General features: G+C 62.4%; 3 protein-coding genes across 3 annotated transcripts in view; 2 read left to right on the plus strand and 1 right to left on the minus strand.

Moving 5' to 3' along the window:
* Window positions 1–1482: 1482 nt before the first annotated feature.
* Window positions 1483–11424, plus strand: LOC115947526 (zinc finger protein 585A-like). Its single transcript, XM_034060382.1, has 10 exons — window positions 1483–1539; window positions 1737–1863; window positions 2185–2289; window positions 2549–3548; window positions 5927–6000; window positions 7121–7219; window positions 7534–7650; window positions 7791–7895; window positions 8287–8379; window positions 9494–11424. Exons 1-10 carry the CDS (start codon window positions 1531–1533, stop codon window positions 10882–10884), a joined length of 3120 nt encoding a protein of 1039 aa, XP_033916273.1. The 5' UTR covers window positions 1483–1530; the 3' UTR covers window positions 10885–11424.
* A 1451-nt stretch (window positions 11425–12875) lies between these two features.
* Window positions 12876–14993, plus strand: REPIN1 (zinc finger protein 324A). Its single transcript, XM_034060391.1, has 4 exons — window positions 12876–12902; window positions 13200–13326; window positions 13926–14033; window positions 14135–14993. The coding sequence occupies exons 1-4, from the start codon at window positions 12876–12878 to the stop codon at window positions 14731–14733; spliced, it is 861 nt and encodes a 286-aa protein (XP_033916282.1). The 3' UTR covers window positions 14734–14993.
* A 1284-nt stretch (window positions 14994–16277) lies between these two features.
* LOC101872664 (SCO-spondin) overlaps window positions 16278–22162 on the minus strand; it is a 29623-nt gene continuing 23738 nt past the window's right edge. Inside the window, 15 exon segments of the mRNA XM_034060397.1 lie at window positions 16278–16364; window positions 16467–16617; window positions 16689–16819; window positions 16916–16976; window positions 17482–17577; window positions 17675–17988; window positions 17991–18131; window positions 18701–18747; window positions 18816–18952; window positions 19618–19745; window positions 19821–19994; window positions 20738–20940; window positions 21029–21167; window positions 21731–21847; window positions 21919–22080. Coding sequence (XP_033916288.1) covers window positions 16342–16364; window positions 16467–16617; window positions 16689–16819; window positions 16916–16976; window positions 17482–17577; window positions 17675–17988; window positions 17991–18131; window positions 18701–18747; window positions 18816–18952; window positions 19618–19745; window positions 19821–19994; window positions 20738–20940; window positions 21029–21167; window positions 21731–21847; window positions 21919–22080 — 2024 coding nt within the window. The 3' untranslated portion in view covers window positions 16278–16341.

Genomic DNA, 22162 nt, shown 5'->3' on the forward strand with positions numbered 1-22162 from the left:
TGGGCACCACTGACAAGAGTCTGGCACCATCCTCCTGGCATCCACCTTTGAGATATTTATATGTATTAATAAGATCCCCTCTTAAGACTGCTCTAGACTAAAAAGGCCCAGCTCCTGCAATCTCTCGTCATAAAAGAGATGCTCCAAATGCCCAGTCATCCTTGTGGCCTCCGCTGGACCCTCCCCAGTAGCTCCTTGTCTTTCATGTACTGAGGAGCCCTGGACTGGACACAGTACTCCAGATGTGGCCTCACCAGGGTTGAGAGATGGGGGGGGGGGGGGGGGGGCACCTGCAAAGACTCCTTCTTGCTATCATACACGTGTGAATGTACTCAACATGTCTCTTGGTGCTTCTGGATGCTGGGTCTTGGATTCCTCGTGCCCTGACACATGGAGGCAGCCAGGCTGTGTCCACGCTGCTCTCCCCATGGCACAGCCTGGTATCTGCAGAGCCATTTGCAGAGCACTAGTCACTCAGAAGGACCTGCAGGCTCTTCCAGGGGACACAGTGATGTCCCAAAAGGACTTTTCCTCTGATTCCCTCCTAATACTCTGAAAAATCAGACTGTCACCAGGCTCATGCCAGCTGGGAGAAGTCCATCCCTAGGAGGTCAGTGGGATGGGGTGGGAAAGATCCAATATTGCCCTAGTGAGGCACGGGCAGACACTTCTCCCAGGACACACTGTTGGATGCTAACTCCCTCTCAGAAAGTGCCAGTGGATGCTTATTCCCTTCTGGAACATGTCGGTGGTTGCTCATTCCCAGCACAACCTGCCAGGTGCAGATCCTGGCTGTCATTGCAGCAGCTGAGCTGGAATTTCCCCCAGGAGCACTGGAGGGATGTCCCTCCCCGGGGCTGGCACATTTAGCACGGGGCAGAGGAGCAGAGGCCAAACCTCACTCTGCTCAGGTAAGTTTCCACCTGCAACTCCCCTTGGTTTCGGGGTATGCCCCTCTCAGAGCCCTGGTGCATGAAGCCCCCCAGCACCTCTCTTCAGGGGATCCCTGCACCTGGAGCTACAGCAAAACACCCACAGGGATGGAGCCAGCAGCACAACACCCCATGGGACCCGGTGTGGTTCGGTGGTGGGACCAAAGGGTTGGACCCCTATGGGGGAAGCTTCTCGAGCTCGAGGGCTGTCCCGTGTCCTCAGCCAGAGCTTGGCAGGCTGCGGGCGGCGGGGAGAGCAGAAAATGCATATGAGAGTATAGGGAAGGCAAGGGGAGCTGGTGGCCCCCGCTCCAGGTGGTGGCAAAGGGGGGAGAGAACTGCTGCTGGGAGCCCACGGGCCCTGCTTGGTCCCCACTGTCCCCCCCCCAATGTCACCGACCGCACCCGGGGCCGGGGCTGGTGCTCCCGGGGGCTCCGCATGCCCGGTACCGATGCTCCAGCACAGCCCCCGACCGCTGCCGACGCTCCGCCCCTTCCCTCCGCCCATCACGGTCCCTGTCCCGCCCTCGCCGTCCGTTTCCGGGCCCGCTCCGGCAGCCATCGCGGCGCTGGGGCCGGCCCTCTGCCCCGGGCAGAGATGCAGCGGGTAAGGCCGGGCCGGGTATCCCGGGGCGGGGGAATGCCCCGGCCCCATTCCCGCACCCGTTTGCGGTCCTGGCGGCTGTTCCTGCCCGCGGCTCCCGTTATCCCCGGGGCCGGGAGGGAGGAGCGGGCTGGGGGGGAGGCGGTGTGTGCGCGGGTTCCGGTGCGGCTGCGGGACCCCCGGGGCCGTCTTGTCCTCAGGGTGCGGTGGCCTTCGAGGACGTGGCCGTGCACTTCTCCCCCGAGGAGTGGAGGCTACTGATGCGGTGGCAGCGGCAGCTCTACTGGGAGGTGATGCTGGAGAATCGGGACCTGATTGCCAGCCTGGGTAAGGATGAGCCCTGCACGGACCTCATGGGGCCCCGGGGCTGAGCTGGGGTTCTGGAGGCTTGACTGATGTCCACAGCCAGGTCACAGCCTGACCTGCTGAGCCTGTCCCCAGTGGGTGAGGAATAACGGCTCCAGGTTCCTTGGCACTGCTGTTCCCTATCCGGGTGCATCCCAGTTTGTTGCCACAGCCAGCATTGGCACTGGCAGCCCTCCCTGGACCTGCTGCTTCCGCAGCGGGCAGCCCCTGTGACACAGCCTCTGTGACAGTGACACTACTGGGGTGGCTCAGGGGACACTGAGGGTCCTCTCTTCTGCACAGTCTCCGAGTCCAAGTTTGTCTGCAAAATGGAGGCTGAGGAGAAATCGTATGTGGGGGACCTCTGCGACAGAGGGGACAGGGGAGCTTCTGACACCTCTGGAACCTGTGAGTGAGCACTGGGACACTGGTGTGGCCAGGGGCACTGGGCTGGGAAATGGGTGCTGATGTAGCAAGTTGGGGTGAGGTGGCCACTGAGACCAGCCCCTGCCTGGTGTCCTCCCTGGTCAGGGCATCCCGCCTCGGCCCCCTGGCCCAGTTGCCCCATGGGCATTGCAGGGATGAGGGGAGGCTGTAGCAGGCAGGGGGACAGCACCGTGGGCGCCGTGCTGGGGTGTCCCCTGATGTGACTCCCTGTTCCCAACAGCTGCCTGGGATATGGCTGCTGCTAAGGAACTGTCTGAGGAGGACAACAAGGGATGCTGGGTCCCATTCACGGTGCAAGCCAGCACGGCCAAGGTGTGGTACCCACAGCTCCGCTCCAGCTTGTGTGACACACAGACCTGGGATGGAGCCTCCCCCCAGGGGCTGCCGGGGAGCGAGCAGGTGCCGGTGTCCAGGACGCTTCTCATCTGCGGCATCTGTGGGCAGAGCTTCGAGGATGAGGCCCAGCTGCGAGTACACCAGGGTGAGCACCTGCACCCGGCACCCTCCTACCAGTGCAGGGCCTGCGGCAAAGTGTTCCACCACCACCGCAACCTCCTGACGCACAAGAAGCACCGGGGCCGGCAGCAGCACATCTGCACCGAGTGCGGCAGCACCTTCTGCTTGAAAGGCGACCTGCTGCGGCACCGGGCGAGCCACGGCAGCGAGAGCAGCCACTGCTGCCTGCTGTGCGGGGACAGCTTCCGCCACAAGTGTGAGCTGCAGGCTCACCTCAAGGAGCACGCTGCCGGCAGCGCCTGCCACAAGTGCCCCGACTGCAAGGAGTGCTTTGAGGACGAGGCCAGCCTGAGCCGGCACCGGGTGGCACACGGTGAGGAGCAGCCGTTCTGCTGCCGGCGCTGCGGGCGCAAGTTCAGCTGGCAGGAGAGCCTCATCATCCACCAGCGCAGCCACGCACAGGAGCGCTCCCACAAGTGCCCCGTGTGCGGCCGCTGCTTCAGCCGCAGTGGGTACCTGCTGGCGCACCAGCGCGTGCACACGGGCGAGCAGCCCTTCTCCTGCCCGCAGTGCGACAGGTCCTTCCGCAACAAGGCCAACCTCATCACCCACAAGAGGCTGCACCGCCGCTGCCACACCTTCACCTGCCCCCAGTGCCACCTAAGCTTCAGGTCCAAGAGCGTGCTCCTGCGGCACCAGTGTGAGCATGCGGAGCACAATGCCAGGAGCCTTGGTGCAGGGGGTGAGCAGGCTGGCTGCCAGCAGTAGCTGTGGCTGCTGTGGAGCTCAGGAGGAGTTTTATCCTGATGTGGAGAGGCCAGAGGAGCCCCTTCCTGCCCCCAGGGCCTGACTTCATTGAGACAAAGTGCCTTCCTCCCAGTGCCCATCCAGGATTTGTGATCCCTGTGCTCCACACCCTTTGGACATTGGGAAATCCCTCCAGAACACCTCATTTTCTCTTCAGGCCTTGGAATATCCCTCCAGCGCGCTTCCCAGTTCTCCCGGTCCCACCCGTGCCCTGCCCCTGTGTGTGGGGTTTCTCCTTGTCTATATTTAAAGTAGAAGCGAGCAATGTGAGTGTGGGGTCTGGTCTCTTGTAGCAGCACAAAAGGGCCTCATCCTGCATCGTGGCACCAGCTCATGTCCAGAGCCCTTCACTTTTGCTCTTGGTCTCTACCTTGGGGTGGAGCTGGGGACTTGGAGGGCCAAATAGCACCAGACCCTTTGCCAGAACCTGCCATGCTTCCAAGGCTCTCAAGGGTGAGGATATCTCCTGTGTTCAGAAGGCGGCCGTGATCCAAGTACTGGGATCACCTGCCAGGCAGGGAGGTGGTGAGCACCTAGCATAGGGTGTCATGGGTCCCCTGGTAGCACCCAGCCCCTTTGCTGGTCATGCCCAGGCTTTTGGGGTGCAGACCCAATCTGAGGGAGGAGGGTGATGCCTTGTGCTTTGCCCCTGGGCTGGAAGGAGATTGCAGTGGTTGTCGCTGGAGGCTCTGGCTCTGTGTGCGTCTCACCTCACTCCTCCCCGGCTCAGCTGGTGGCCATCACTGCCTGAAAGATGGCTACCCTGTGCTGCCACTGCTCCGTAGACTCATCACAGAACCATAGAATGGATTGGGTTAGAAGGAACCTTAAAGCTCACCCAGTTCCAACCCCCTGCCACTAGACCAGGTTGCTCCAAGCCCCATCCAACCTGGCCTTGAACACTGCCAGGGATGGGGCAGCCACAGCTTCTCTGGGCAACCTGTGCCAGGGCCTCACCACCCTCACAGGGAAGAACTTCTTCCTCAGATCCCATCTCAGTCTCCCCTCTGTCAGGTTAAAGCCATTGACCCTTGTCCTGTCCCTACCTGCCCTTGGCAAAAGCCCATGTCAAGTCAACAGCGGCAGTGGGCTATCTCTAATGTCCCTGGGTCGATTTACCCCAGCACTGTGGCAATTAAGAGTATCCCTCAAGTAAAAGCTGCCTTTTCAGAAAGCAGGTTTCTCAAACTGACTCATTGTGCTGCACCATCATCCCACTGCTTGTCTGGGTGGGCACCCCAGGGCTTGTGAGCCCCAGTGTGGGGAGCATGGCTGGATCTGTGATACTGGGGTGCCGGTGACATCGGGAACAGGCTGCTGGGCCAGCAGCTCTTCCCTTGGGCACTGCTGCCACTGGCTCCCCAGTCTCAGGCATGCGTAGGTGTGTTTCAAGTCCTGGAGCACCGTGGTGTCCGCAATTCCTCACAGGTTAGTGAATCCCTTTGGCAGGAATGAAAATGGAGGGACAGCTGAGAGGGAACAGCACCTCCTGAGTGGCCACGGGTTGGGGCTGCAGACAGTAGAGGTGCAGGAGTGGGGTTGGTCTCCTTTTCCTCATCTTCCTCCCTTGGTGCCAGGCCTTGCCCAGGGATTGCTCAGGGAACCCAAATGCATTCATTCTCAAGGGCTGATGGATGCACTGAAGTTGGACTGGATGGTCTGTGGACATCCCCTAGGGCTGGAATTTTCCCTTCACTTTCCCTTTCCCCCTTTTCCATTTCACCTTTCCCCTTTTTTCTTTTTCATTTCCCCTTCTTTTTTCTCCTTTATCTTTTCCCTTTCTCCTTTCCCTTTTCCCTTTTCCCCTTTCCCTTCCCTGTCCCACTTGGGATAACATCACCCTGCCTCACTCCCATCCCCTCCCCACTGCTGCACACGTCTGGGGCAGATGGCTGAGGCTGTGCAGGTGGAGCAGGGTGGGGAATAAATATTTCCGTATGGGATTGGTGCTGCCAGTCCTGGTTCCAGCGATGTGTCTCAGTGCCAGGGGCTGGGGTGGCCGAATCAAGCATTGCCATCATGCAGGGAATCTGAATCCACCTGGGGGGTCTGCCCTTCCACTTCCCTATGTTTCCATGTCCCCACATCCCCGTGCTCTCATCCCACTGCAATCCATCCCTGTGCCTCCTCCATGACCCGACCTACTCAACATTCCCGTTCTGTCGCCAAGCCCAGTGCCGCGGTGCCGGTGACAGCTCCGGCGGCACTGAGACCCCTCGTCCGCGACCGGCATCGGTCTCCGCCTCCCGCTTCTGCCCAGACCCCGGAGCACCCTCCCGTGAGACCGGCCGGGGGGGGGGGGCGGGCCCCGGTCCCGGACTACGGCTCCCGGCAGCCCGCGGGGCCGCGGCCCTTTGTCTGCCGCCCCGCGCGCCGCTGCCGCCCCGGTGCGCTCCGCGGCCATCGCCGGTGAGAGCGGGGGGCGGGGACGGGACGGGAGCCGTGGTGCGGGTAGGGGACACCGGGGCAGGAGGGGAGGCACTGTCGGGGTGAGCGGGACCGCGGGGGCATTGGGGAGACACCGGGGAGCTGCACACCGGGACAAGCGGGGCGCGCTCCGGGACAGGCAGGGCGACACCGGGAGTGGGGGCAGTGGGACGGGAGGGTGGCACCGGGAAGGCGGTATGGAGGCAAGCGGCATGGCACCGGCACAGGAGCGAGGTAACGAGGACACGCTGGGTCAAAGATTGTGGACACTGGGACAGGTGGGGGCGCACCGGGACGGAGCGCGCCGTGGGGGGAGCAGAGCAGGAACATCCCGGGAGCGGGGTGGTTCCGTGCCGGGGGGAACATGCCCCAGACCCTGTCCCATTCCCGGTGAGTGCAATGCGGGAGGGCGTGCGAAGGGGGGCACGGAGGCTGCAGGGATGTGGGGGTGCCCCCCAGCTCTGCATCCCATCAGTGGTGTGATGGGTGCAGAGTGACAGATCCATGGTCTCAGGGTGTGGGTAAAGTGCCCTCTCTGTGGCTCCCACTGGTGCCAACCACAGTCACCTGAAATCCCTGCCTGGGGCTGGTCCTGCTCCCAGGTAACCAGAGGTGAGGAACCCAGGAGCAAAGCGCTCCTGTTCGGAAAGGACCAAACCCCATCAACGCCTGAGCACCCTGGTCCTGCTGCCCCAGTGCTTGCAGGGGTCCCTCAGAAGCACCCATTGCCCCGAGCAGGGTCTCGTTAGAGCAGGTAGTCAGGCTGGCAGATGAGGAGGAGAAGGAGCAGGACAGAGCCAGTGGGTTGCTCCGGTGACCCCCAGGCTGGAGAGGGATGGAGTGTAGGGACCCTGTGTACCCAACCCATGCTGGTGCCAAGCCCCACACTGCTGTCAGGGAGTCCCTGTGCTGCAGTTCGCCTGCTCTGATCCTGTACTCTCACCTTCATAGCTGCAGGGCTGTGAGGAGCAGCCAGGGTGGCTGGTCAAGTGATGGTGCCCTGACCTGGCACCCATGTTGGGACAGGGACCCTAGGGTTGGCATCCCTTGCATGCCCAGGGATGAGGGGGCACTGGCAGAGACTCTCCCATCTCTCCAGCAGGTTCTGGTAGGACCCCAGCAATGGAGCAAGAGGAGCAGCTGTTCGGGGGGAACCCACTGGACATGAGGCTTCAGGCAATGCCCAATCCCTGCGGCACAGGTGAGGTGATGTCCTGCAGGTCCTGGCTGCCCCAGCACCCCAGGGACATTGCAGCTTCCCCTGCCATGGCACCCCAAGGGCTGAGGTGCCACTTGCACAGAGCCTAGCACAATGCTGGTGCTGCCATACCCAGTACTGGCTGCTGCTGTAATTATGGTCAGGGGAAGGTCCTTGCAGGGCAGCTGGTGGGGATGGAAGGGGTTCCAGGGCTTGTCCCTCTGCTACCCTCCATAGTCCCTCTGTGCCTGGAGGGAGCATGGAGCCCGTGGTGGCACTCCTCACAGTGCTGGTGTGATGCAGTTTGTCTTCCTCAGGAAAGGGCTGGGACGGTGCAAAGGGTGAGGTCGTGGTGAAAATGGAACCAGAGGATGAATCCTACATCGGGTGTCCCCAGGGCCTGGAGGCCACTGGCCCTGGTGTCTCTGGCACTGGTGAGCAGAGCAGGCAGCTGGGTGAGGGCCAGGAGCTCGGCAGGAGCCATGGCTCCCAGGATTGAGCCCCTGTCCTGGACTGAGGCCCCTGCCCTGTGCCAGCTGCTCTGGGCAGCACCTTCCCTCCCTCCCTTCCACAGGCATCAAGGCTGAAGTAATTGGGAAAAGTGAGGATGAAGATGTGACATATGGAATTTACAGCTCCGGCTCCCCGGGGCAGGATGTGACCCCTCCTGACATGGCCTGTGAGTGGGGTAGGGTATACAGGGGGACACAGCCAGGGGGAATGGGGTGGGTGAGCTGGGCAGTGGGCAGCAGCTGGGCATGTAACAGGGAGAGCCACCCCTCTTGATCCCCTCCAAGAACTACTTAGGACATGGTGACACTGTCCTGTGCCACACTGGGGATGATGGTGACACTGTTCCACACCACCCAGAGGACAGTGATGCTCCGTCCTGTGGCATCCTGGGGCTTGGTGACACTGTCCATGCCACCATGGGGGCATAAGCCTCAGCAGGTCCCATGCAAGCCCGGCCCTGCCATTGCTCCTGGCAGCACTGCTGGCTGGGATGTGAAGCCCATCTGTGTCACCTCTGGCCCTGTTGGCACCCACCCAGCACCGTTCTCTGCTCTCAGGCGATGCCAAGCCCGAGGTCATCATGAAGGTGGAGCTGGAGGAGCTGCACATCGGGTGTCCTGCAGGAGCTCCTGGTCACTGCAGTGGCACAGGTGAGCACTGGGGTAGCTCCATGGGTCTGGCAGGATGGGGGGTGTTGGGGTAAGTGCCTGGCTCGCTGTGCATGGAGCAGGGAAGGGCTCCTCACTGGGGCAGGTCACCCTGATGGAAATAGCCAGGTCCTGCTGATACAGATCTTAAAGCATCATCCGGTGGTGGGTTTGGCTGAAAGGTCCTTGCAGCTCCCGAGGGAGCACCAGAGGCTTCTGAATATGACTAGAGACAGGGATGGTGCCCTTGGCAGCAGTGAGATGCTGCATGGAGACCCCATTCTCATCCCACACTCTGGGTGATGGGAGGAGAAGAAAACACTCTTCTGAGGGGCTGCAGACCCCTACGGGTCCTTTGCATTTGCTACCAAAGGGGCTGAGCAAAGACAAGGGTGGTGGGTGCTGCTGGTGACAGGCACTGGCTGCAGCTGCAGATTGGGTTTCCCCTTTAGGTCTTCAGCTTCATTCGGCACTTTGGCTTTGGTGCCTCCTTGCCACAAACCCAACTTGCACGTGGTTTGTGGTGTCGGGGCTCCCCCTTGCCGTGAGTGGCTGTGGACATGGGGAGGTGATGGCCAGATGGAGGAAGCCCTGTGAGTCCCACCAGCACCTTCTGGGTCCCACTACAGCCTCATGGGCTGCCCAGTGACCTTGGGGCAGTGTTGCCATGGGTTTTCTGTGATCAGGGTCCTGAGGCTGGGGCTGCCTTCACCACAGCTCCCACTACGCCCACAGCCTCCATGTCCCTCTTCCAGCCATGTCCCATACCCAGCAGAAAGCTGCAGGGAGAGCCCCTGGTGCTACCACCAGCCATCCTGCTGAGCTGCTTGGTGTGCGGGCACTGATGGAGCATGGTGCTGCTCTTCCACAGGTCCAGGCAGACAGTGCGTGCATTGCACCAGAGGTGCGAGCACCTCCCTGGGGTCAGCAGCAGTGATGCCACCCCTGCTCACAGTGCCAAGATGGGGACAAGATGCTGGTGCCCTGATGACATGGGCAGAGGATCGGAGGGTCATGGTGGCCCCGGTGCCATGGCTGCATCATGCTCTGGTGGTGTCCAAGAACGTGGGTGTGGGTCCTCACAGGAGGTAACCACATGGTCCCCATCTCTTGGCAGGCACAGGTGGCAAGCAGTGTCCCAAGGAGGAGCTGGAGGAGACGAAACCAGGGTCATCAAAGCTGGAGCAGAGCCTGGGGGCTGCTGGGGATGGTTCCCTGGGGCCACGGCCCCATGTCAGCCAGTGGACGGTGCACCAGAAACAGGGCACCGTGCCCGAGCTCCGGCACAGCCCAGCAGTGCCTGGCGGACCACAGGTTACCCCCAAGCCACGAGGGCTCTGCCTGGTGATGGACGTGGCTCCGATGGTGCCAGTGAGTGCTGCTGGGCAGGTCCCGCCCTCCGCCTGTGGGACAGGCAGCACCACGGCCCCCAGCTCCGAGCCGGCGCGGCAACCCTGCAGCCATGCATCCGAGCGTCCCTTCGCCTGCAGCGAGTGCGGGAAGAGCTTCCAGCACCGGGGGAACCTCGTCACCCACCTGCGAGTGCACACTGGGGAGAAGCCCTTTGCCTGCACTGTCTGTGGCAAGAGCTTCAGCCAGAAGGGTGACCTGATGCGCCACCAACGCATCCACACTGGTGAGAAGCCATTCTCCTGCACCGTTTGCGGCAAGAGCTTCTGCTCCAAGCAGACCTTCATCCTGCACCAGCGCATCCACACGGGTGAGAAGCCCTTCTCCTGCACTGAGTGCGGCAAGAGCTTCAACCGCAAAGCCAACTTCCTCACACACCAGAAGATCCACCGTGGCGAGCGCCCCTTCATCTGTGCCGAGTGCGGCAAGGGCTTCTGTGCCAAGAAGACCTTCATTCTCCACCAGAAGATCCACGTAGGCGACCGGCCCTTTGGCTGCTCCGAGTGTGGGAAGAGCTTCAGCCGCAACGGTGACCTGACACGGCACCAGCGCATCCACACGGGTGAGCGGCCCTTCGCCTGCGCCGACTGCGGCAAGTGCTTCAGCCACAACGGTGAGCTCATCAAGCACCAGCGCATCCACACTGGCGAGAAGCCCTTCACCTGCACTGAGTGCGGCAAGAGCTTCAACCGCAAGGGCACCCTCATCACCCACCAGCGCATCCACACGGGCGAACGCCCCTTTGCCTGTGCCGACTGTGGCAAAACCTTCAACCTGAAGACAACGCTGATGAAGCACAAGCGCATCCACACGGGCGAGCGCCCATTCACCTGCCTCGAGTGTGGGAAGAGCTTCAAGTACAAGGGCAACCTGCGGACGCACCACCTCACCCATGCCGTGGAGCGGGTCTACCCCTGCACCGAGTGCGGCCGCATCTTCGCCCGCAAGAAGGAGCTGACGGTGCATCAGCGTGGGCACACCGAGGAAAGGATCCTCTCCCGGTGCCGCAAGGGAGAGCCCTTCAGCCCCTTCTTCCCTGCGCACCCGCTCCTTGTGCCCTGTGCCCAGCGCCCTGTGCCGCTCTCCAAGTACAAGTAGGGGTTGGTGGCTATAGGGACAGCCCAGCATCCTGCCCAGAGGTTACCACCAATGGAGTGGTGAGAGGAGGAGTGAGACCACCACCAGAGCCTTGGGCCTGCTGTGGGGCCAGGGTGTGGTGGGATCAGTGGTTTTCCCAACTGCCAGATGCCAGGGAGGAGGCGCTGGCTGGGGATGCTGCTGGCTTTTGGTAGTGCCCTGCTCTGGTTGGGAGCTGGTGCTCCAGCCTCACCGGGTCCCCATGTCATGGCACAGTTTGTGTTATGGCACAAACTGGCATCCTCCACACAAAAGCTGCTGCTCAGAAACATTCCAAAAGCAGATTGTGATAGGAAAAGTGAGGCCAGGGGTCCCAGTGCCAGGTTTTCTGTCCCTGACACTGTAAAATGGGGCAGCACCCGCTGCTGTAGCTGCTCACAGGATGGTGAGGGGTTAACCCGTTCCTGGCTGTTTGAGGGCAAGGAAGGGCCCAGGAGGTGGCTGCTGGACACACGTATTTATAGCTCCTTCTTTTTTATTTTCCCCCGACACAGAAACTAATAAAAAGTGCAAACCAACATTTTGCATTATGGGTGACAAGAGGCTCGCCATGACCCACCTGCATGTGCTTGCAGGCCAGAAACCAACTGTGTCCTGGGCTGCATCACCAGTAATGTGACCAGCAGGGCGAGGGAGGGGAATCTTCCCTTCTGTTCTGGTGAGACCTCACCTGCAGTCCTGCATCCAAATCTGCGGCCACAACATAAGAACGTGGAGCTGTTGGAGCAAGTCCAGAGGAGGCCACGGAGATATTCTGAGAGCTGGAGACAGGCTGAGAGAGCTGGGCTTGTTCAGCCTGGAGAAGAGAAGGCTCCAGGGACACCTTAGAGCAGCTCCAGTGCCTAAAGGGGCCAACAAGAAAGCTGGAGAGGGGCTTTTGACAAGGGCAGGTGGGGACAGGACAAGGGGGAATGGCTTTAAACTGACAGAGGGGAGATTGAGATGAGATCTGAGGAAGAAGTTCTTCCCTGTGAGGGTGGTGAGGCCCTGGCACAGGGTGCCCAGAGCTGTGGCTGCCCCATCCCTGGCAGTGTTCAAGGCCAGGTTGGATGGGGCTTGGAGCAACCTGGTCTAGTGGAAGGTGTCCCTGCATCCACGGGGGGGGGGCGGGGGGGAGGGATGGTGAGGGAGGGGACCCACTTATCTGCAGCTGGAGGAGGGGGAGAACCTGCTTCCCTGGGGAAGTGGTCACTGGGGTGGGCACCTGCATCCCTGGCTGCCAACTTGGGAAGGTCACCGCGGATGGTGCCACCCACATCCCATTGGATGGAGGCAGGAAGAGCACTCGTATCCCCCCCGCACCCCCGGACTACACCTCCCGAGCAGCTCTGCCGCAGCTCAGGGCTGACGCACCGGCAGATCCAGGCTCCGCCTTCTGCCCTGCCCACGGCCCCGCCGGTGCAGCCCAGCGGTAGGTACGGGAGGGGCGGGGAGCGGCCTGGCGCCACGGAGATGGGCGCTGACACCCCCCACACACCCCCCGCGGGGCTCCTCCGTGAGGGGATCCCCCTCGCACCTCCCGGGACCCCCTGAACCTCCCGGCCCCACTCGGCACTCCCTGCTCCGAGTCCTACCCGCCCGGATCAGCACCCCCCGGGACCCCCCGTCATCCTCCTGCAGCTCTCCCCGGGCACCGGAGCCTGGTTCGGGTGCTTGGGGATTCCTCCAATCCCATTTCCCTTGTTTCCATTGCCATTTCCCACCCCTACACACCACGGGTGATGCTCACTGGGTTGGTCCCTTTGCTGGTATTCCAGGGCTCCGGTGCAGGGCTCGGTGCTGTCAGCACTAAGTACCCTTTGGCCTCCCTGTTATTCCCTACATCGCTGTGCTTGGCAAGGATCAGCATCTTGGAGCAGCTACACATGGGACTGGCATCACTGGTAGGATCCGGAGCATCCCATCACCGTCTGCCTGGATAAACATCACCCATGAATCCATCTGCTTGTGACATGCCAGGGCCAGGCTGCTCCAGCAAGGTGGGGCTCAGGTGCTGGTGATGAGCCAGCTCCAGGGCTGAGATTCGTATGGTTGGTGCCATTGGTGTGGTTGTCACAAAATGCTGGTGGCGCATGAAGCCATGGCACAGACAAGAGTGTGCCAGCTGCTGGCCTCAAGCCTCATGTTTTAGTGCTGTGCCCTGCCCCTCTCTGGTGTGGGATGCCCTGAGCTCTGCCGGTGCTGCTCAGGATGCAGGAGCCCTCAGTGCTTTCCAGCAGGATCTCGGCAGAGGTGTCTGTCCCAGCCACCTTGACCCAGTGTGGTTCCCGTTGCAGATGCTGGTGACATTCGAGGACGTGACCGTGCACTTCTCCCCTGAGGAATGGGCTGTGCTGGCTGGGTGGCAGCGGCAGCTCTACCGCGAGGTGATGCTGGAGAACTACCAGGCAGTTTCCTCGCTGGGTGAGGAGTCTCCTGGTGCTGCTGGGCCGGGCTGAGCTGGAATTCATCCCATTGGGTGTGCGCCCTTCTGGGTGAAGGAGGCCTTTGGAGGGAAATCCAGCCATGGCTATTGTGGCTTGAGTGATGGCAGAGCTGTCGTGGGCATAGGGAGGGTTTGTCCTGGTGGTGCCTCCTGCAGAGAGTGGTGCTGGTGGGATGAGATAGAGATGGGAATGAAGATGGGATGGGAATCGGATGCAAATGGGGGTGGGATAGGATGGAGATGAAAATGGAACGGAATAGGGATGGAATGGGATGCCATGAAGATGGGGATGGGATGGAATGGGATAGAGATTGGAATGGGATGGAATGGGAGAGATGGAGATAGGACAGAATGGGGTTGGGGGTAGAATGGAATGGGGTTGGAATGGGATGGGGTTAGGGATGGGACAGAATGGGGATGGGATAGGGATAAGGGTGTGATGGGGATGGGACAGGATGGGGATGGAATGGAATGGCTGCAGGAGGGCAGCCACAGCTGCAGCCAGGAGAGGGTGAGGAAACAGAGCCAGGAGGAGCCAGGGGCACCATGGGAGCGTATGCTCTCTCTGCCGGCACAGGCTATCTCACTGTCAAGCCAGAGATCATTGCCAAGCTGGAGCGACAGCTGAAGCCATGTGCAGCATCCCTGTCCCTGCCACGGCACCGGCGCCGAGCTCCTACACCAGGTACCAGGGGCAGCACCCCCTGCCCTCAGACCCAGCAGCTCTGGTCACCAGGATGGGCTGGGATTACCCATCCCAGTGCTGACCCCACGTCTCCTCCCCAGCTGCTGGAGTCACCCACATGCAGCCGGGGGTTCCTGGAGTGCTGCCGGCGCCCAGCACCTGGCTCCCAGCAGTGCCCGAGCACCGCAGGAGGCGTCAGCGGGGTCTGTCCAGGCTGAAGCCGCTCCCCACATGCCCCGAGTGCAGCCAGAGCTTCCGGACCCGGGCGGCGCTGGATGTCCATGTACAGAGCCACTCGGGTGAGTGGCCCTTTGCCTGTACCCAGTGCACCCAGAGCTTCCCCTGTTCCGGCGACCTTGAGCAGCGCCAGAAGAGCCACGTCACCCAGATGGACCCTGGTGCTGGCCCCCAGAGCCCCAGCGCCTGCGCTGAGTGTGGGAAGAGTTTCAGCAAGAGCCGGGATCTCAGGCAGCACCAGCACATGCACCGTGGCCACTGCTTCAGCCAGAAACGCCGCCTGGTCACCCACCAGCGCATCCACAGTGGGAAGTGGCCCTTCTCTGCCGCAAGAGCTTCCACAGCAGGAACACCAGCACCATCCACCACCACGGCCATGCCATCAAGAGGGTCCCACAGCGTGGTGGATGCAGCAAGGACTGCAGCCAGGGGCAGCACCAGTGGGTGCACTGGTGCTGGCTGATGGGACGTGGGGGTCCATCTCTGAAGCCTTCCATGTGGTGGCTGACAGAAGCTATTCTGGGATGTGGGGACCAGATGCTGGATGCTGGCTCACCAGAGCACCCACAGCATCCCTGGCCTGTGATCCTGCACCCCCCAGAACTGCTGCCAAGCAGCCCATGTCAGCTTCACCAGAGCACCATGTGTGAACAGAGAGCAAATGGCAGCTCTTCCATCAGAGACTGCCCTGAAGCATCCACACTGGATCCTCCTGGGAACCCTGGACAGCCACAGTTGGTGGGGGGGGGGGTCATGGGGCCCAACCACCTGCTGTGGTGGGGGGATGCAGTAAGCAGTTGCAATGCAGTTGGAGGGTGTGTGGGGCTGGGGGGAAGCGGCTGCTTTACTTTCCCACCCTGATAGTAAAAAGCTGCTGGGTGGTGACGATGCAGTGAGCACTGCGGCAGCACATACGCCTGGCTCAGGGGGCTGGCATCCCCTCGCTTGTCCCTAGATTCCTGTCTCTGGTGGGGCATGGTGAGAGGTTGGGATCTGCCTGCGGGCTTCTGAGGGATTGTCTTGGCGAGAGGTGCTGCCCATGTTGGGGTGCAGACCTCACCAGAACCAGCTGCATCCAACCCCATCACATCCCACCTCATCCCAATCCCATCCCATCCCCCCCTTCTGGCCCTGCCTGAGGGAGCTCCCCAAGCCCCTCGCTCCTGCTGTGGCAGCACGTGGCTGTGCCATGGTTGGCCAAAGTGATTCTGGTTCCCAGGGTGAGCAGCCCCCGTTTCCCTTCGGGCCCCCCCATCCCGCACTGCTCTAATGAACAGACCACAGTTGAGCGATCGGCGGCTTTAATTGAACCGCAGCCTCGTGCCCTGTTGGTGCTCCTGGAGAGCCCTCAGCCCCATGGGACAGGCCTGCTGAGGCTTTGGCTGGCAGCAGGACAATGGGGAAATGACAGCCCCTGCACACAGGCACTGGGAACAGGCCCCCCCCATCACCCCAAACCTTTACCCCTCCCTCCCAGTTCCCCCCAAGACCCTTCTGTCCCCCCCGGTCCCCTGTAGCCCTTCCTGGCCCCCTCCCTAAGCCTTCCCATGTCCCCACCCAGTCCCTCCTGACCCACCTTGAGCCCTTCATAGTCCTTCCCAGTGTCCCCCTCTGTTCCCCCAACCCCTCCTGGTCTCCCCCTGCTCCCCCCAGTCCCATCCCGGTCCCTTCCCAGCCCCCCCTGGATCCTTATGGTCTCCCTGAACCCTCCCTGGTCCTCCCCAAGCCCTTCCCAGTCACCCCAGTCCCTTGCCGTGCCTCCCTATTACCCCCTGTTACTCCCTATTACCCCCTCCCTATTTCCCTCCCATGTCCCTCTCCATCCCTCTCTACTGCCCCCTGAACCTTTCCCATCCTGCCCTGTTTCTCCGGTCCCTCCCATTCCCACCCCTGATCCTCCCCAATTCCTTCTCCGTCCCCTCAAGCCCCCCACGTCCCCCCAGTGCTCCCACGGACACATCCCAGACCCCTAAAGTACCCTCAGTCCCCTCCCAGTCCCTTCCCAGTCCCTGCTGCTGGGTGTGGGGTTTATTGCAGAGAGGGGCAGGGTCTGGAGCACTCTGGAGGGGTCTCAGCGTCGGGAGAAATCCCCACCTGTGGGAGAGGGGTCGGGGGGCTTTGGGTGCTGCAGCCACAGCCGGGTGGGGGTGCAGGGCGTTGGGTGCTGCCCCGCCCCGGGGGTTCAGGGGTGCTCACCCTGGCAGGGGCTGCACTGGCAGCTGCGGATGACGGGCAGCACCACGGGCTGGCTCTGCCCGCCGGGGCAGGGCAGCCGCAGGACGCGCACGGGGCCGGCGGGGTCCAGGCGGTAGCTGCAGCACTCGCACACGCTCTGCAGGTACGGCTCCTGCCGGGGCGCACTGCGGCTCGCACCGGCTCCAACCGCGGACCCCGACACCCCCCCCCGGCCCCGCTGACCTCGGCGGTGACGGTGGTGCGGGACGGGCAGTGCCCGGCGCAGAAGGAGACCTCGACATCGCGCAGGGTGCAGGGGCCCTTGGAGATGGTGCGCAGCTCCGTGAGGCGCCGGCACGTGGCGGGCGGCTCCTCTGCGGGACATGGCACAGTGTGGGGGACACCGCGATGCGTCGGTGCCATGGGGTGCCGGTGGGTGATGGACCCACCGTAGGATGTGGGGACCTTACCCGGCCACTCCTCCCGGCACACGGGGCAGCAGCCCCCTGGCTCCCGAACCTTCACTGTGCCCTGATGGGATGGCAGGGTCAGATCCCACCATGGGGAACCCCCAAACCATGTGTGACCTGCGCCCATGGGACCTCCTTCCCGTATGGGACCCCCAAGCAAGGGACCCCCTCCCCATGTGTGTCCCCTTCTTGTAAGACTCCCCACCCTTGTCTCCTCCCCACCAGGGTCTTCTCCCCATACATGTCCCCTCCCCAGACTTGCATCCTCCCCATGAATGTTACTGCCCTACAAGTGCCCTTTTCCCTACACACATCCCCTCATCATGTACACCCTATCCCCACGTGCCCCTTCCCTATGTGTGACCCCTGCCAAAGTGTTCTGCTCCAAATGTATCCCCTCCCCACACATGCCTCCTGCCCGTGCATGCCCCTGCACTATTCGTGTCTCCCCCACATGCACCTGCTCCACACATGCTTTTCTCCCCACATGTCCCATCCCAACACATGTCCCCTCTTCTCATGTATCTCCCTCTCAACGTGTCCCTCCCATATCTGACCCCCCACACCTCAGGGCAGGCCAGTGGGGCACAGCCAGCAGCACAGGTCACTCTCCCATCCTGGCAGCTGCACGTCTCACACCCATCCTGCCACAAGCTGCCGGCCTGAGGGGGACAACAGAGGGCTCAGTCTGGCCATGGGGGGTCACAGGGGACACCCAGACATGCAGGACCCCCACCCACAGCCCCCGTCACTGCTGACCTGGTGCAGCTGCCCACGGTGCTGGCACTCACAGAGAGCGGCCAGGACGCAGTGTCCGGTGCTGTTGCGGTAGTGCCCAGGCTGGCAGGCACAGCCGGGGGCCAGGGGGATGCTGCAGTTGTGCTGGGGCTCCGCAATGTCCCTGCAGCTCCGATCACAGCCGTCCAGCACATCAGGGCCCTGCCAGCGCTCACCGGCAGGACAGGCTGCATGTGGCACAGGGACATGGCACTGGTGCCATGTGGTGCAGGATGGTGCCTCAGCGTGCCCAGGGCAGGGAGCAGAGCTGGGGGCACTCATGGCAGGGGGGAGGCTGCAGGGGCTGTGGCACATGGTAGACCCCTGGCACTCTGCTCCTGCATGCTGGCACTGCCAGAGCAGGTGATGCTGGGAATGCTGCTCACCCGTCCCACTGAGCAGGGGGACCAGGGTGACCATGGGGACCACAGGCAGTCCACTGCGAGGAGATGTGGGGCTGTAGGGGGCATGGCACAGGGAATATGGCACAGGGAGTATGGCATGGGCACCACAGTGCAGGGAATATAGTGCAGGGAGCATGGCACAGGGACAATGGCATGGAGAGTGCATCACAGGAATGGGGACCACAGTGTGGAAACCATGGCATGGGCATGGGACCCATGGCACAGGGACCACCACACAGGGATCATGGCATGGTCACCACAGCACAGGGGCCACAGCATGGAGACTATGGCACAGGCATGGGGACCACAGCACAGGGATCATGGTGTGGGGACTGTGGCAAGGTGACATGGCACAGGGACCATGGCATGGGAACCAGAACAAGGAGTGCATTGTGGGGACCATGGCACAGGCATTGGGACCATGGTGCAGGAACTACAACACAAGAACGATAACACAGGAACTACAACACAAGAACCATGGCACAGGCACCATGTTGCAGGAACCATGGTATGAGCACGGAGACCATGGTGCAGGGACCAGACACGAGGACCATGTCATGCGGACCATGGTATGGGCATAGGGCTGGGGTTTCGGGGCTCTCACCATTACATTCCTCCTGGGAGCAGTTGAAGGTGCCGTGGACGCAGACACTGCAGACAGAGGTGATGGGTCAGCACCCACCCGCCAGCCCCCAGTGATGCCTGTCCCCAGCACTCACCATCGGGTGCAGCCGTGCTGCAGGCTGGTGCCCGGAGGCAGCTCCAGTGCCAGGGAGAGGTTGTGCGCTATGGCCAGGGCAGGGGGCAGGTGGCAGCGGCACAGCGCGGGGGGGACACAAGCCCCGTCCTGCAGCACCTAAAAACACCACCAGGGACAGGACGCGGGGACCCCCTTGGCCAGACCCTGAACCCCAGGACCCCCACCTAAGAGGCAGTGGTGGGGAAATGGGGTCCCCACATGATGGGTATTCCCTAGTGTAGGGGTAGTGCCTGGGGTGGAGAAGGTTCCCTGGGGTTAAGTGAGGTCCCTAGGATGGAGATGGGTCCCTAGGGTAGCAGGGCTCCTCAGCATGGTGTGGGGTCCCTATGGTGACAGTGGGCTCCCTGAGGTAACACTGGGGTCCATGGGGTGACATCGGGGTACCCAGGGTTGGGGGGTATCTCTGGGGTGAAACTGGGGTACTTGGGTGGTGGTGGGTTCCTGGGGTGCAATGGGGGCCTCAGGGTGTTGTGGGAACCCTACAGTGACATCCCTGGGGTGACATTGGGGCCCTCAGGGTGGCAGGGTTCCCCAGTGGTGGAGAAGAGTCCCTGGGTGGCAACTGGGTCCCTGGAATGCAGTGGGGTCCTTGGGGTGCAGTGGTGTCCCTAGGGTGATGGGGGTGGGTCCGTGGGCGGTGGGGAGTCCCCATGGTGCAGTGGTGTCCCTAGGGTGGCAGTGCGGTCCCCGGGTGCTGGTGGTTCCCGGGATACTGAGTGGTCCCAGGGTGCAGCAGGGCCCCGGGGTGCCGCTGCCGGTACCTGTCCGTGCGGGCAGGCGCAGCCGCGCTCGCAGCCCTGTGTCAGGCAGCGCGCCCCGGGGCCGAGGTGCGCGCAGTGCCGGGGGCAGGCGTTGGCGCAGGGAGCGAGGCGCTGCCCTTCGGGGCACTCTGCGGGGCGAGCGGCGGCTGCGGCGCAAGGACCAAGGCGCAGGCCCCGCTCCCCCCCCCGGTGCCAGCCCTTACCGGGGGAGCAGTTGTGGGCGCTGCAGACGCGGTGCAGCAGCAGCAGCGGCGGCGGCAGGAGGGGACACGGCTCCCCCGGCCCCGGCAGCAGCTCCCGGCGGCGCTCGGAGGTGCCCCCGCCGCAGGTGGTGCTGCAGCGGCTCCACGGGGACCAGGGGCTCAGCCGGCAGCCGCCTGCGGGAGCGGGGTCAGCGATGGGCCTCGATGGCCACCATCCCACTGGCATCCTTCCATTATCCGTCCATCGTCCCACTGTCCTACCACACCAGCTGTCCCACCATCATCCCTCCATTGTCCCACCAACCTGCTGTCCCGTGGTGTCAATCATCCTGCCATCATCCCACTGTCCCACTACCATTCCACCATCATCCCACCATCCTTTGCAATCCCACTATCTCACGCTTCTCCTGCTGCCCTACTGTCCTGCCATTGACCCGCCATCATCCCATCATCCCACCACTGTCCCACCACCATTGTCTCACCATCCTACCATCATCCCATCATCACCACACCATTGTCCCACAATCCCTGGCTGACCATCCCAACATCATCTCACTGCTCCACCTTTGTTCTGCCACCATCCAACCATTATCCCACCATCATCCTGCCACCATCCCACCTTCCCACCGCCATCTCAACATCCCATCATTGTCCCACCATCATGACTACCCCACCATCATCTTGCCATCATGCTACCATCCCACTGTCCCTTGCCAGCCACCATCCCACTGCCATCCCACCATCAATACATCATCCCTTGCTGTCTCACTGTTCCCCCATCATCCCACCATTGCCCCATCAGCCTGCTGTAATCCTGCTGTTCCAATGTTTTGCCGTTCCACCATCCCACCATTGTCCCATTGTCTCACCATTGCTACAGCATCACCCCACCATTATCCCACCACACTGGCACTCACCAGGGCAGGGCTGTAGGTTGCACACAGCCATCTCCTCAGTGTCAGTGGCACTGCAGGGCTCCCCCCCAGCACTCTCCTGGCACTCACGGTGCCGAGAGGTGTTTCCACCACCGCAGCTGTGGGAGCAGGGGCTCCACGGGGACCAGGGCCCATAGATGGGACACACCAGTGCTGGGCAGGTGAAGGTCCCATTCCTGCAGGTGCTGTGCCAGAAGTGACACCAGCATCAGTCTTGGACCACAGGCTGTGCCACATGGCACAGGGCACCCATCGCACCGCAGTGGCACCCACCAGTTGTGGCAGCCGTGCTCGGCTGCCTGCCCTGGCCACAGCTCCTGGGTGCCATTGGCAGTGGACAGCCCGCAGCGGCACTGGGCCACCGGCACACACAGCCTGTCCTGCAGCAGCTGTCCTGGGGGACACCGGCACCCTAGGGGCACAGAGGGGCAGGGCTGTACCCTTGGATGCTGTGGGTGCTCCCAAGGACCTGGTGGGCCAGAGGAACTTCACCATGGGGACGTACATGGGTGCACTGGGGGGCAGCCAGGGTTGACGTGGGGGAGACTGTGCTAGGGTCAGGGGGGCATGTTACTGGGTGGGGTTTGCTATGGGGCTGGGGCCATGCTATGGGGTGGGAAACATGCTATGGAGCACAGGTGTGTACTATAGGGTAGAGGTTGTGCTATGGGGCAGTGGCTGTGCTGTGAGGCAGGAGGCCATTCTATGAGGAGTGAGGTCTACTATGGGGCAGGGAAGCATGTTATGGAGCAGGGGATGTGCTAGAGGGCTTGGGATGTGTTATTGGTTAGGGGCCATACTATGGAGCAGGATGCTGTGCTATGAGGTGGGGAGCTGTGTTACGGAGCACAGAGGTGTGCTGTGGGGTAGGCGGTGTGCTCTGGTGTAGGAGACCATGCTATAGGGCAGGGGACTGTGCTATGGGATGGGACACCACTCTATGGGTCAGGGTCTGTAGCAGCTCAGTGCACATACCCGGTTCACAGGGTCCCTGCAGACACTCGACGTGGGGCCAGAGGTCAGCGCAGGCACGGGGGCACCGGTTGGCGCAGGATACAGTGAAGACCCGGCCCCGCTCATCACACCCCTCGTCTGGGCACATTGGTGAGTGTTAGGTTGTGGCACTGGCACCGGCACCAGCACCCACCGCATGCAGGCATTACCTGAGCAGGCAGCAGTGTTGCAGCTCTGGGTCTGGGCACGGGCACCGTGGCACTGCTGGTCACCCACCCGGTGCTGGGGCCGGCGCTGGCGCAGGCGGTAGCCACCGCTGCAGGGGTCCTGGCAGGGTCCCCAGGGCCCCCACGACCCCCAGAGGCAGAGGTCTGCACAACACGGAGGTCACTGGCACCTCGGGGACCCTCTGGCCCTCACTGGGTCCAGTGTGCAGGGCAGGGGGGGCACTCA

Source organism: Melopsittacus undulatus, chromosome 1 (assembly GCF_012275295.1).
Source record: "Melopsittacus undulatus isolate bMelUnd1 chromosome 1, bMelUnd1.mat.Z, whole genome shotgun sequence".
Lineage (NCBI taxonomy): Eukaryota > Metazoa > Chordata > Aves > Psittaciformes > Psittaculidae > Melopsittacus > Melopsittacus undulatus.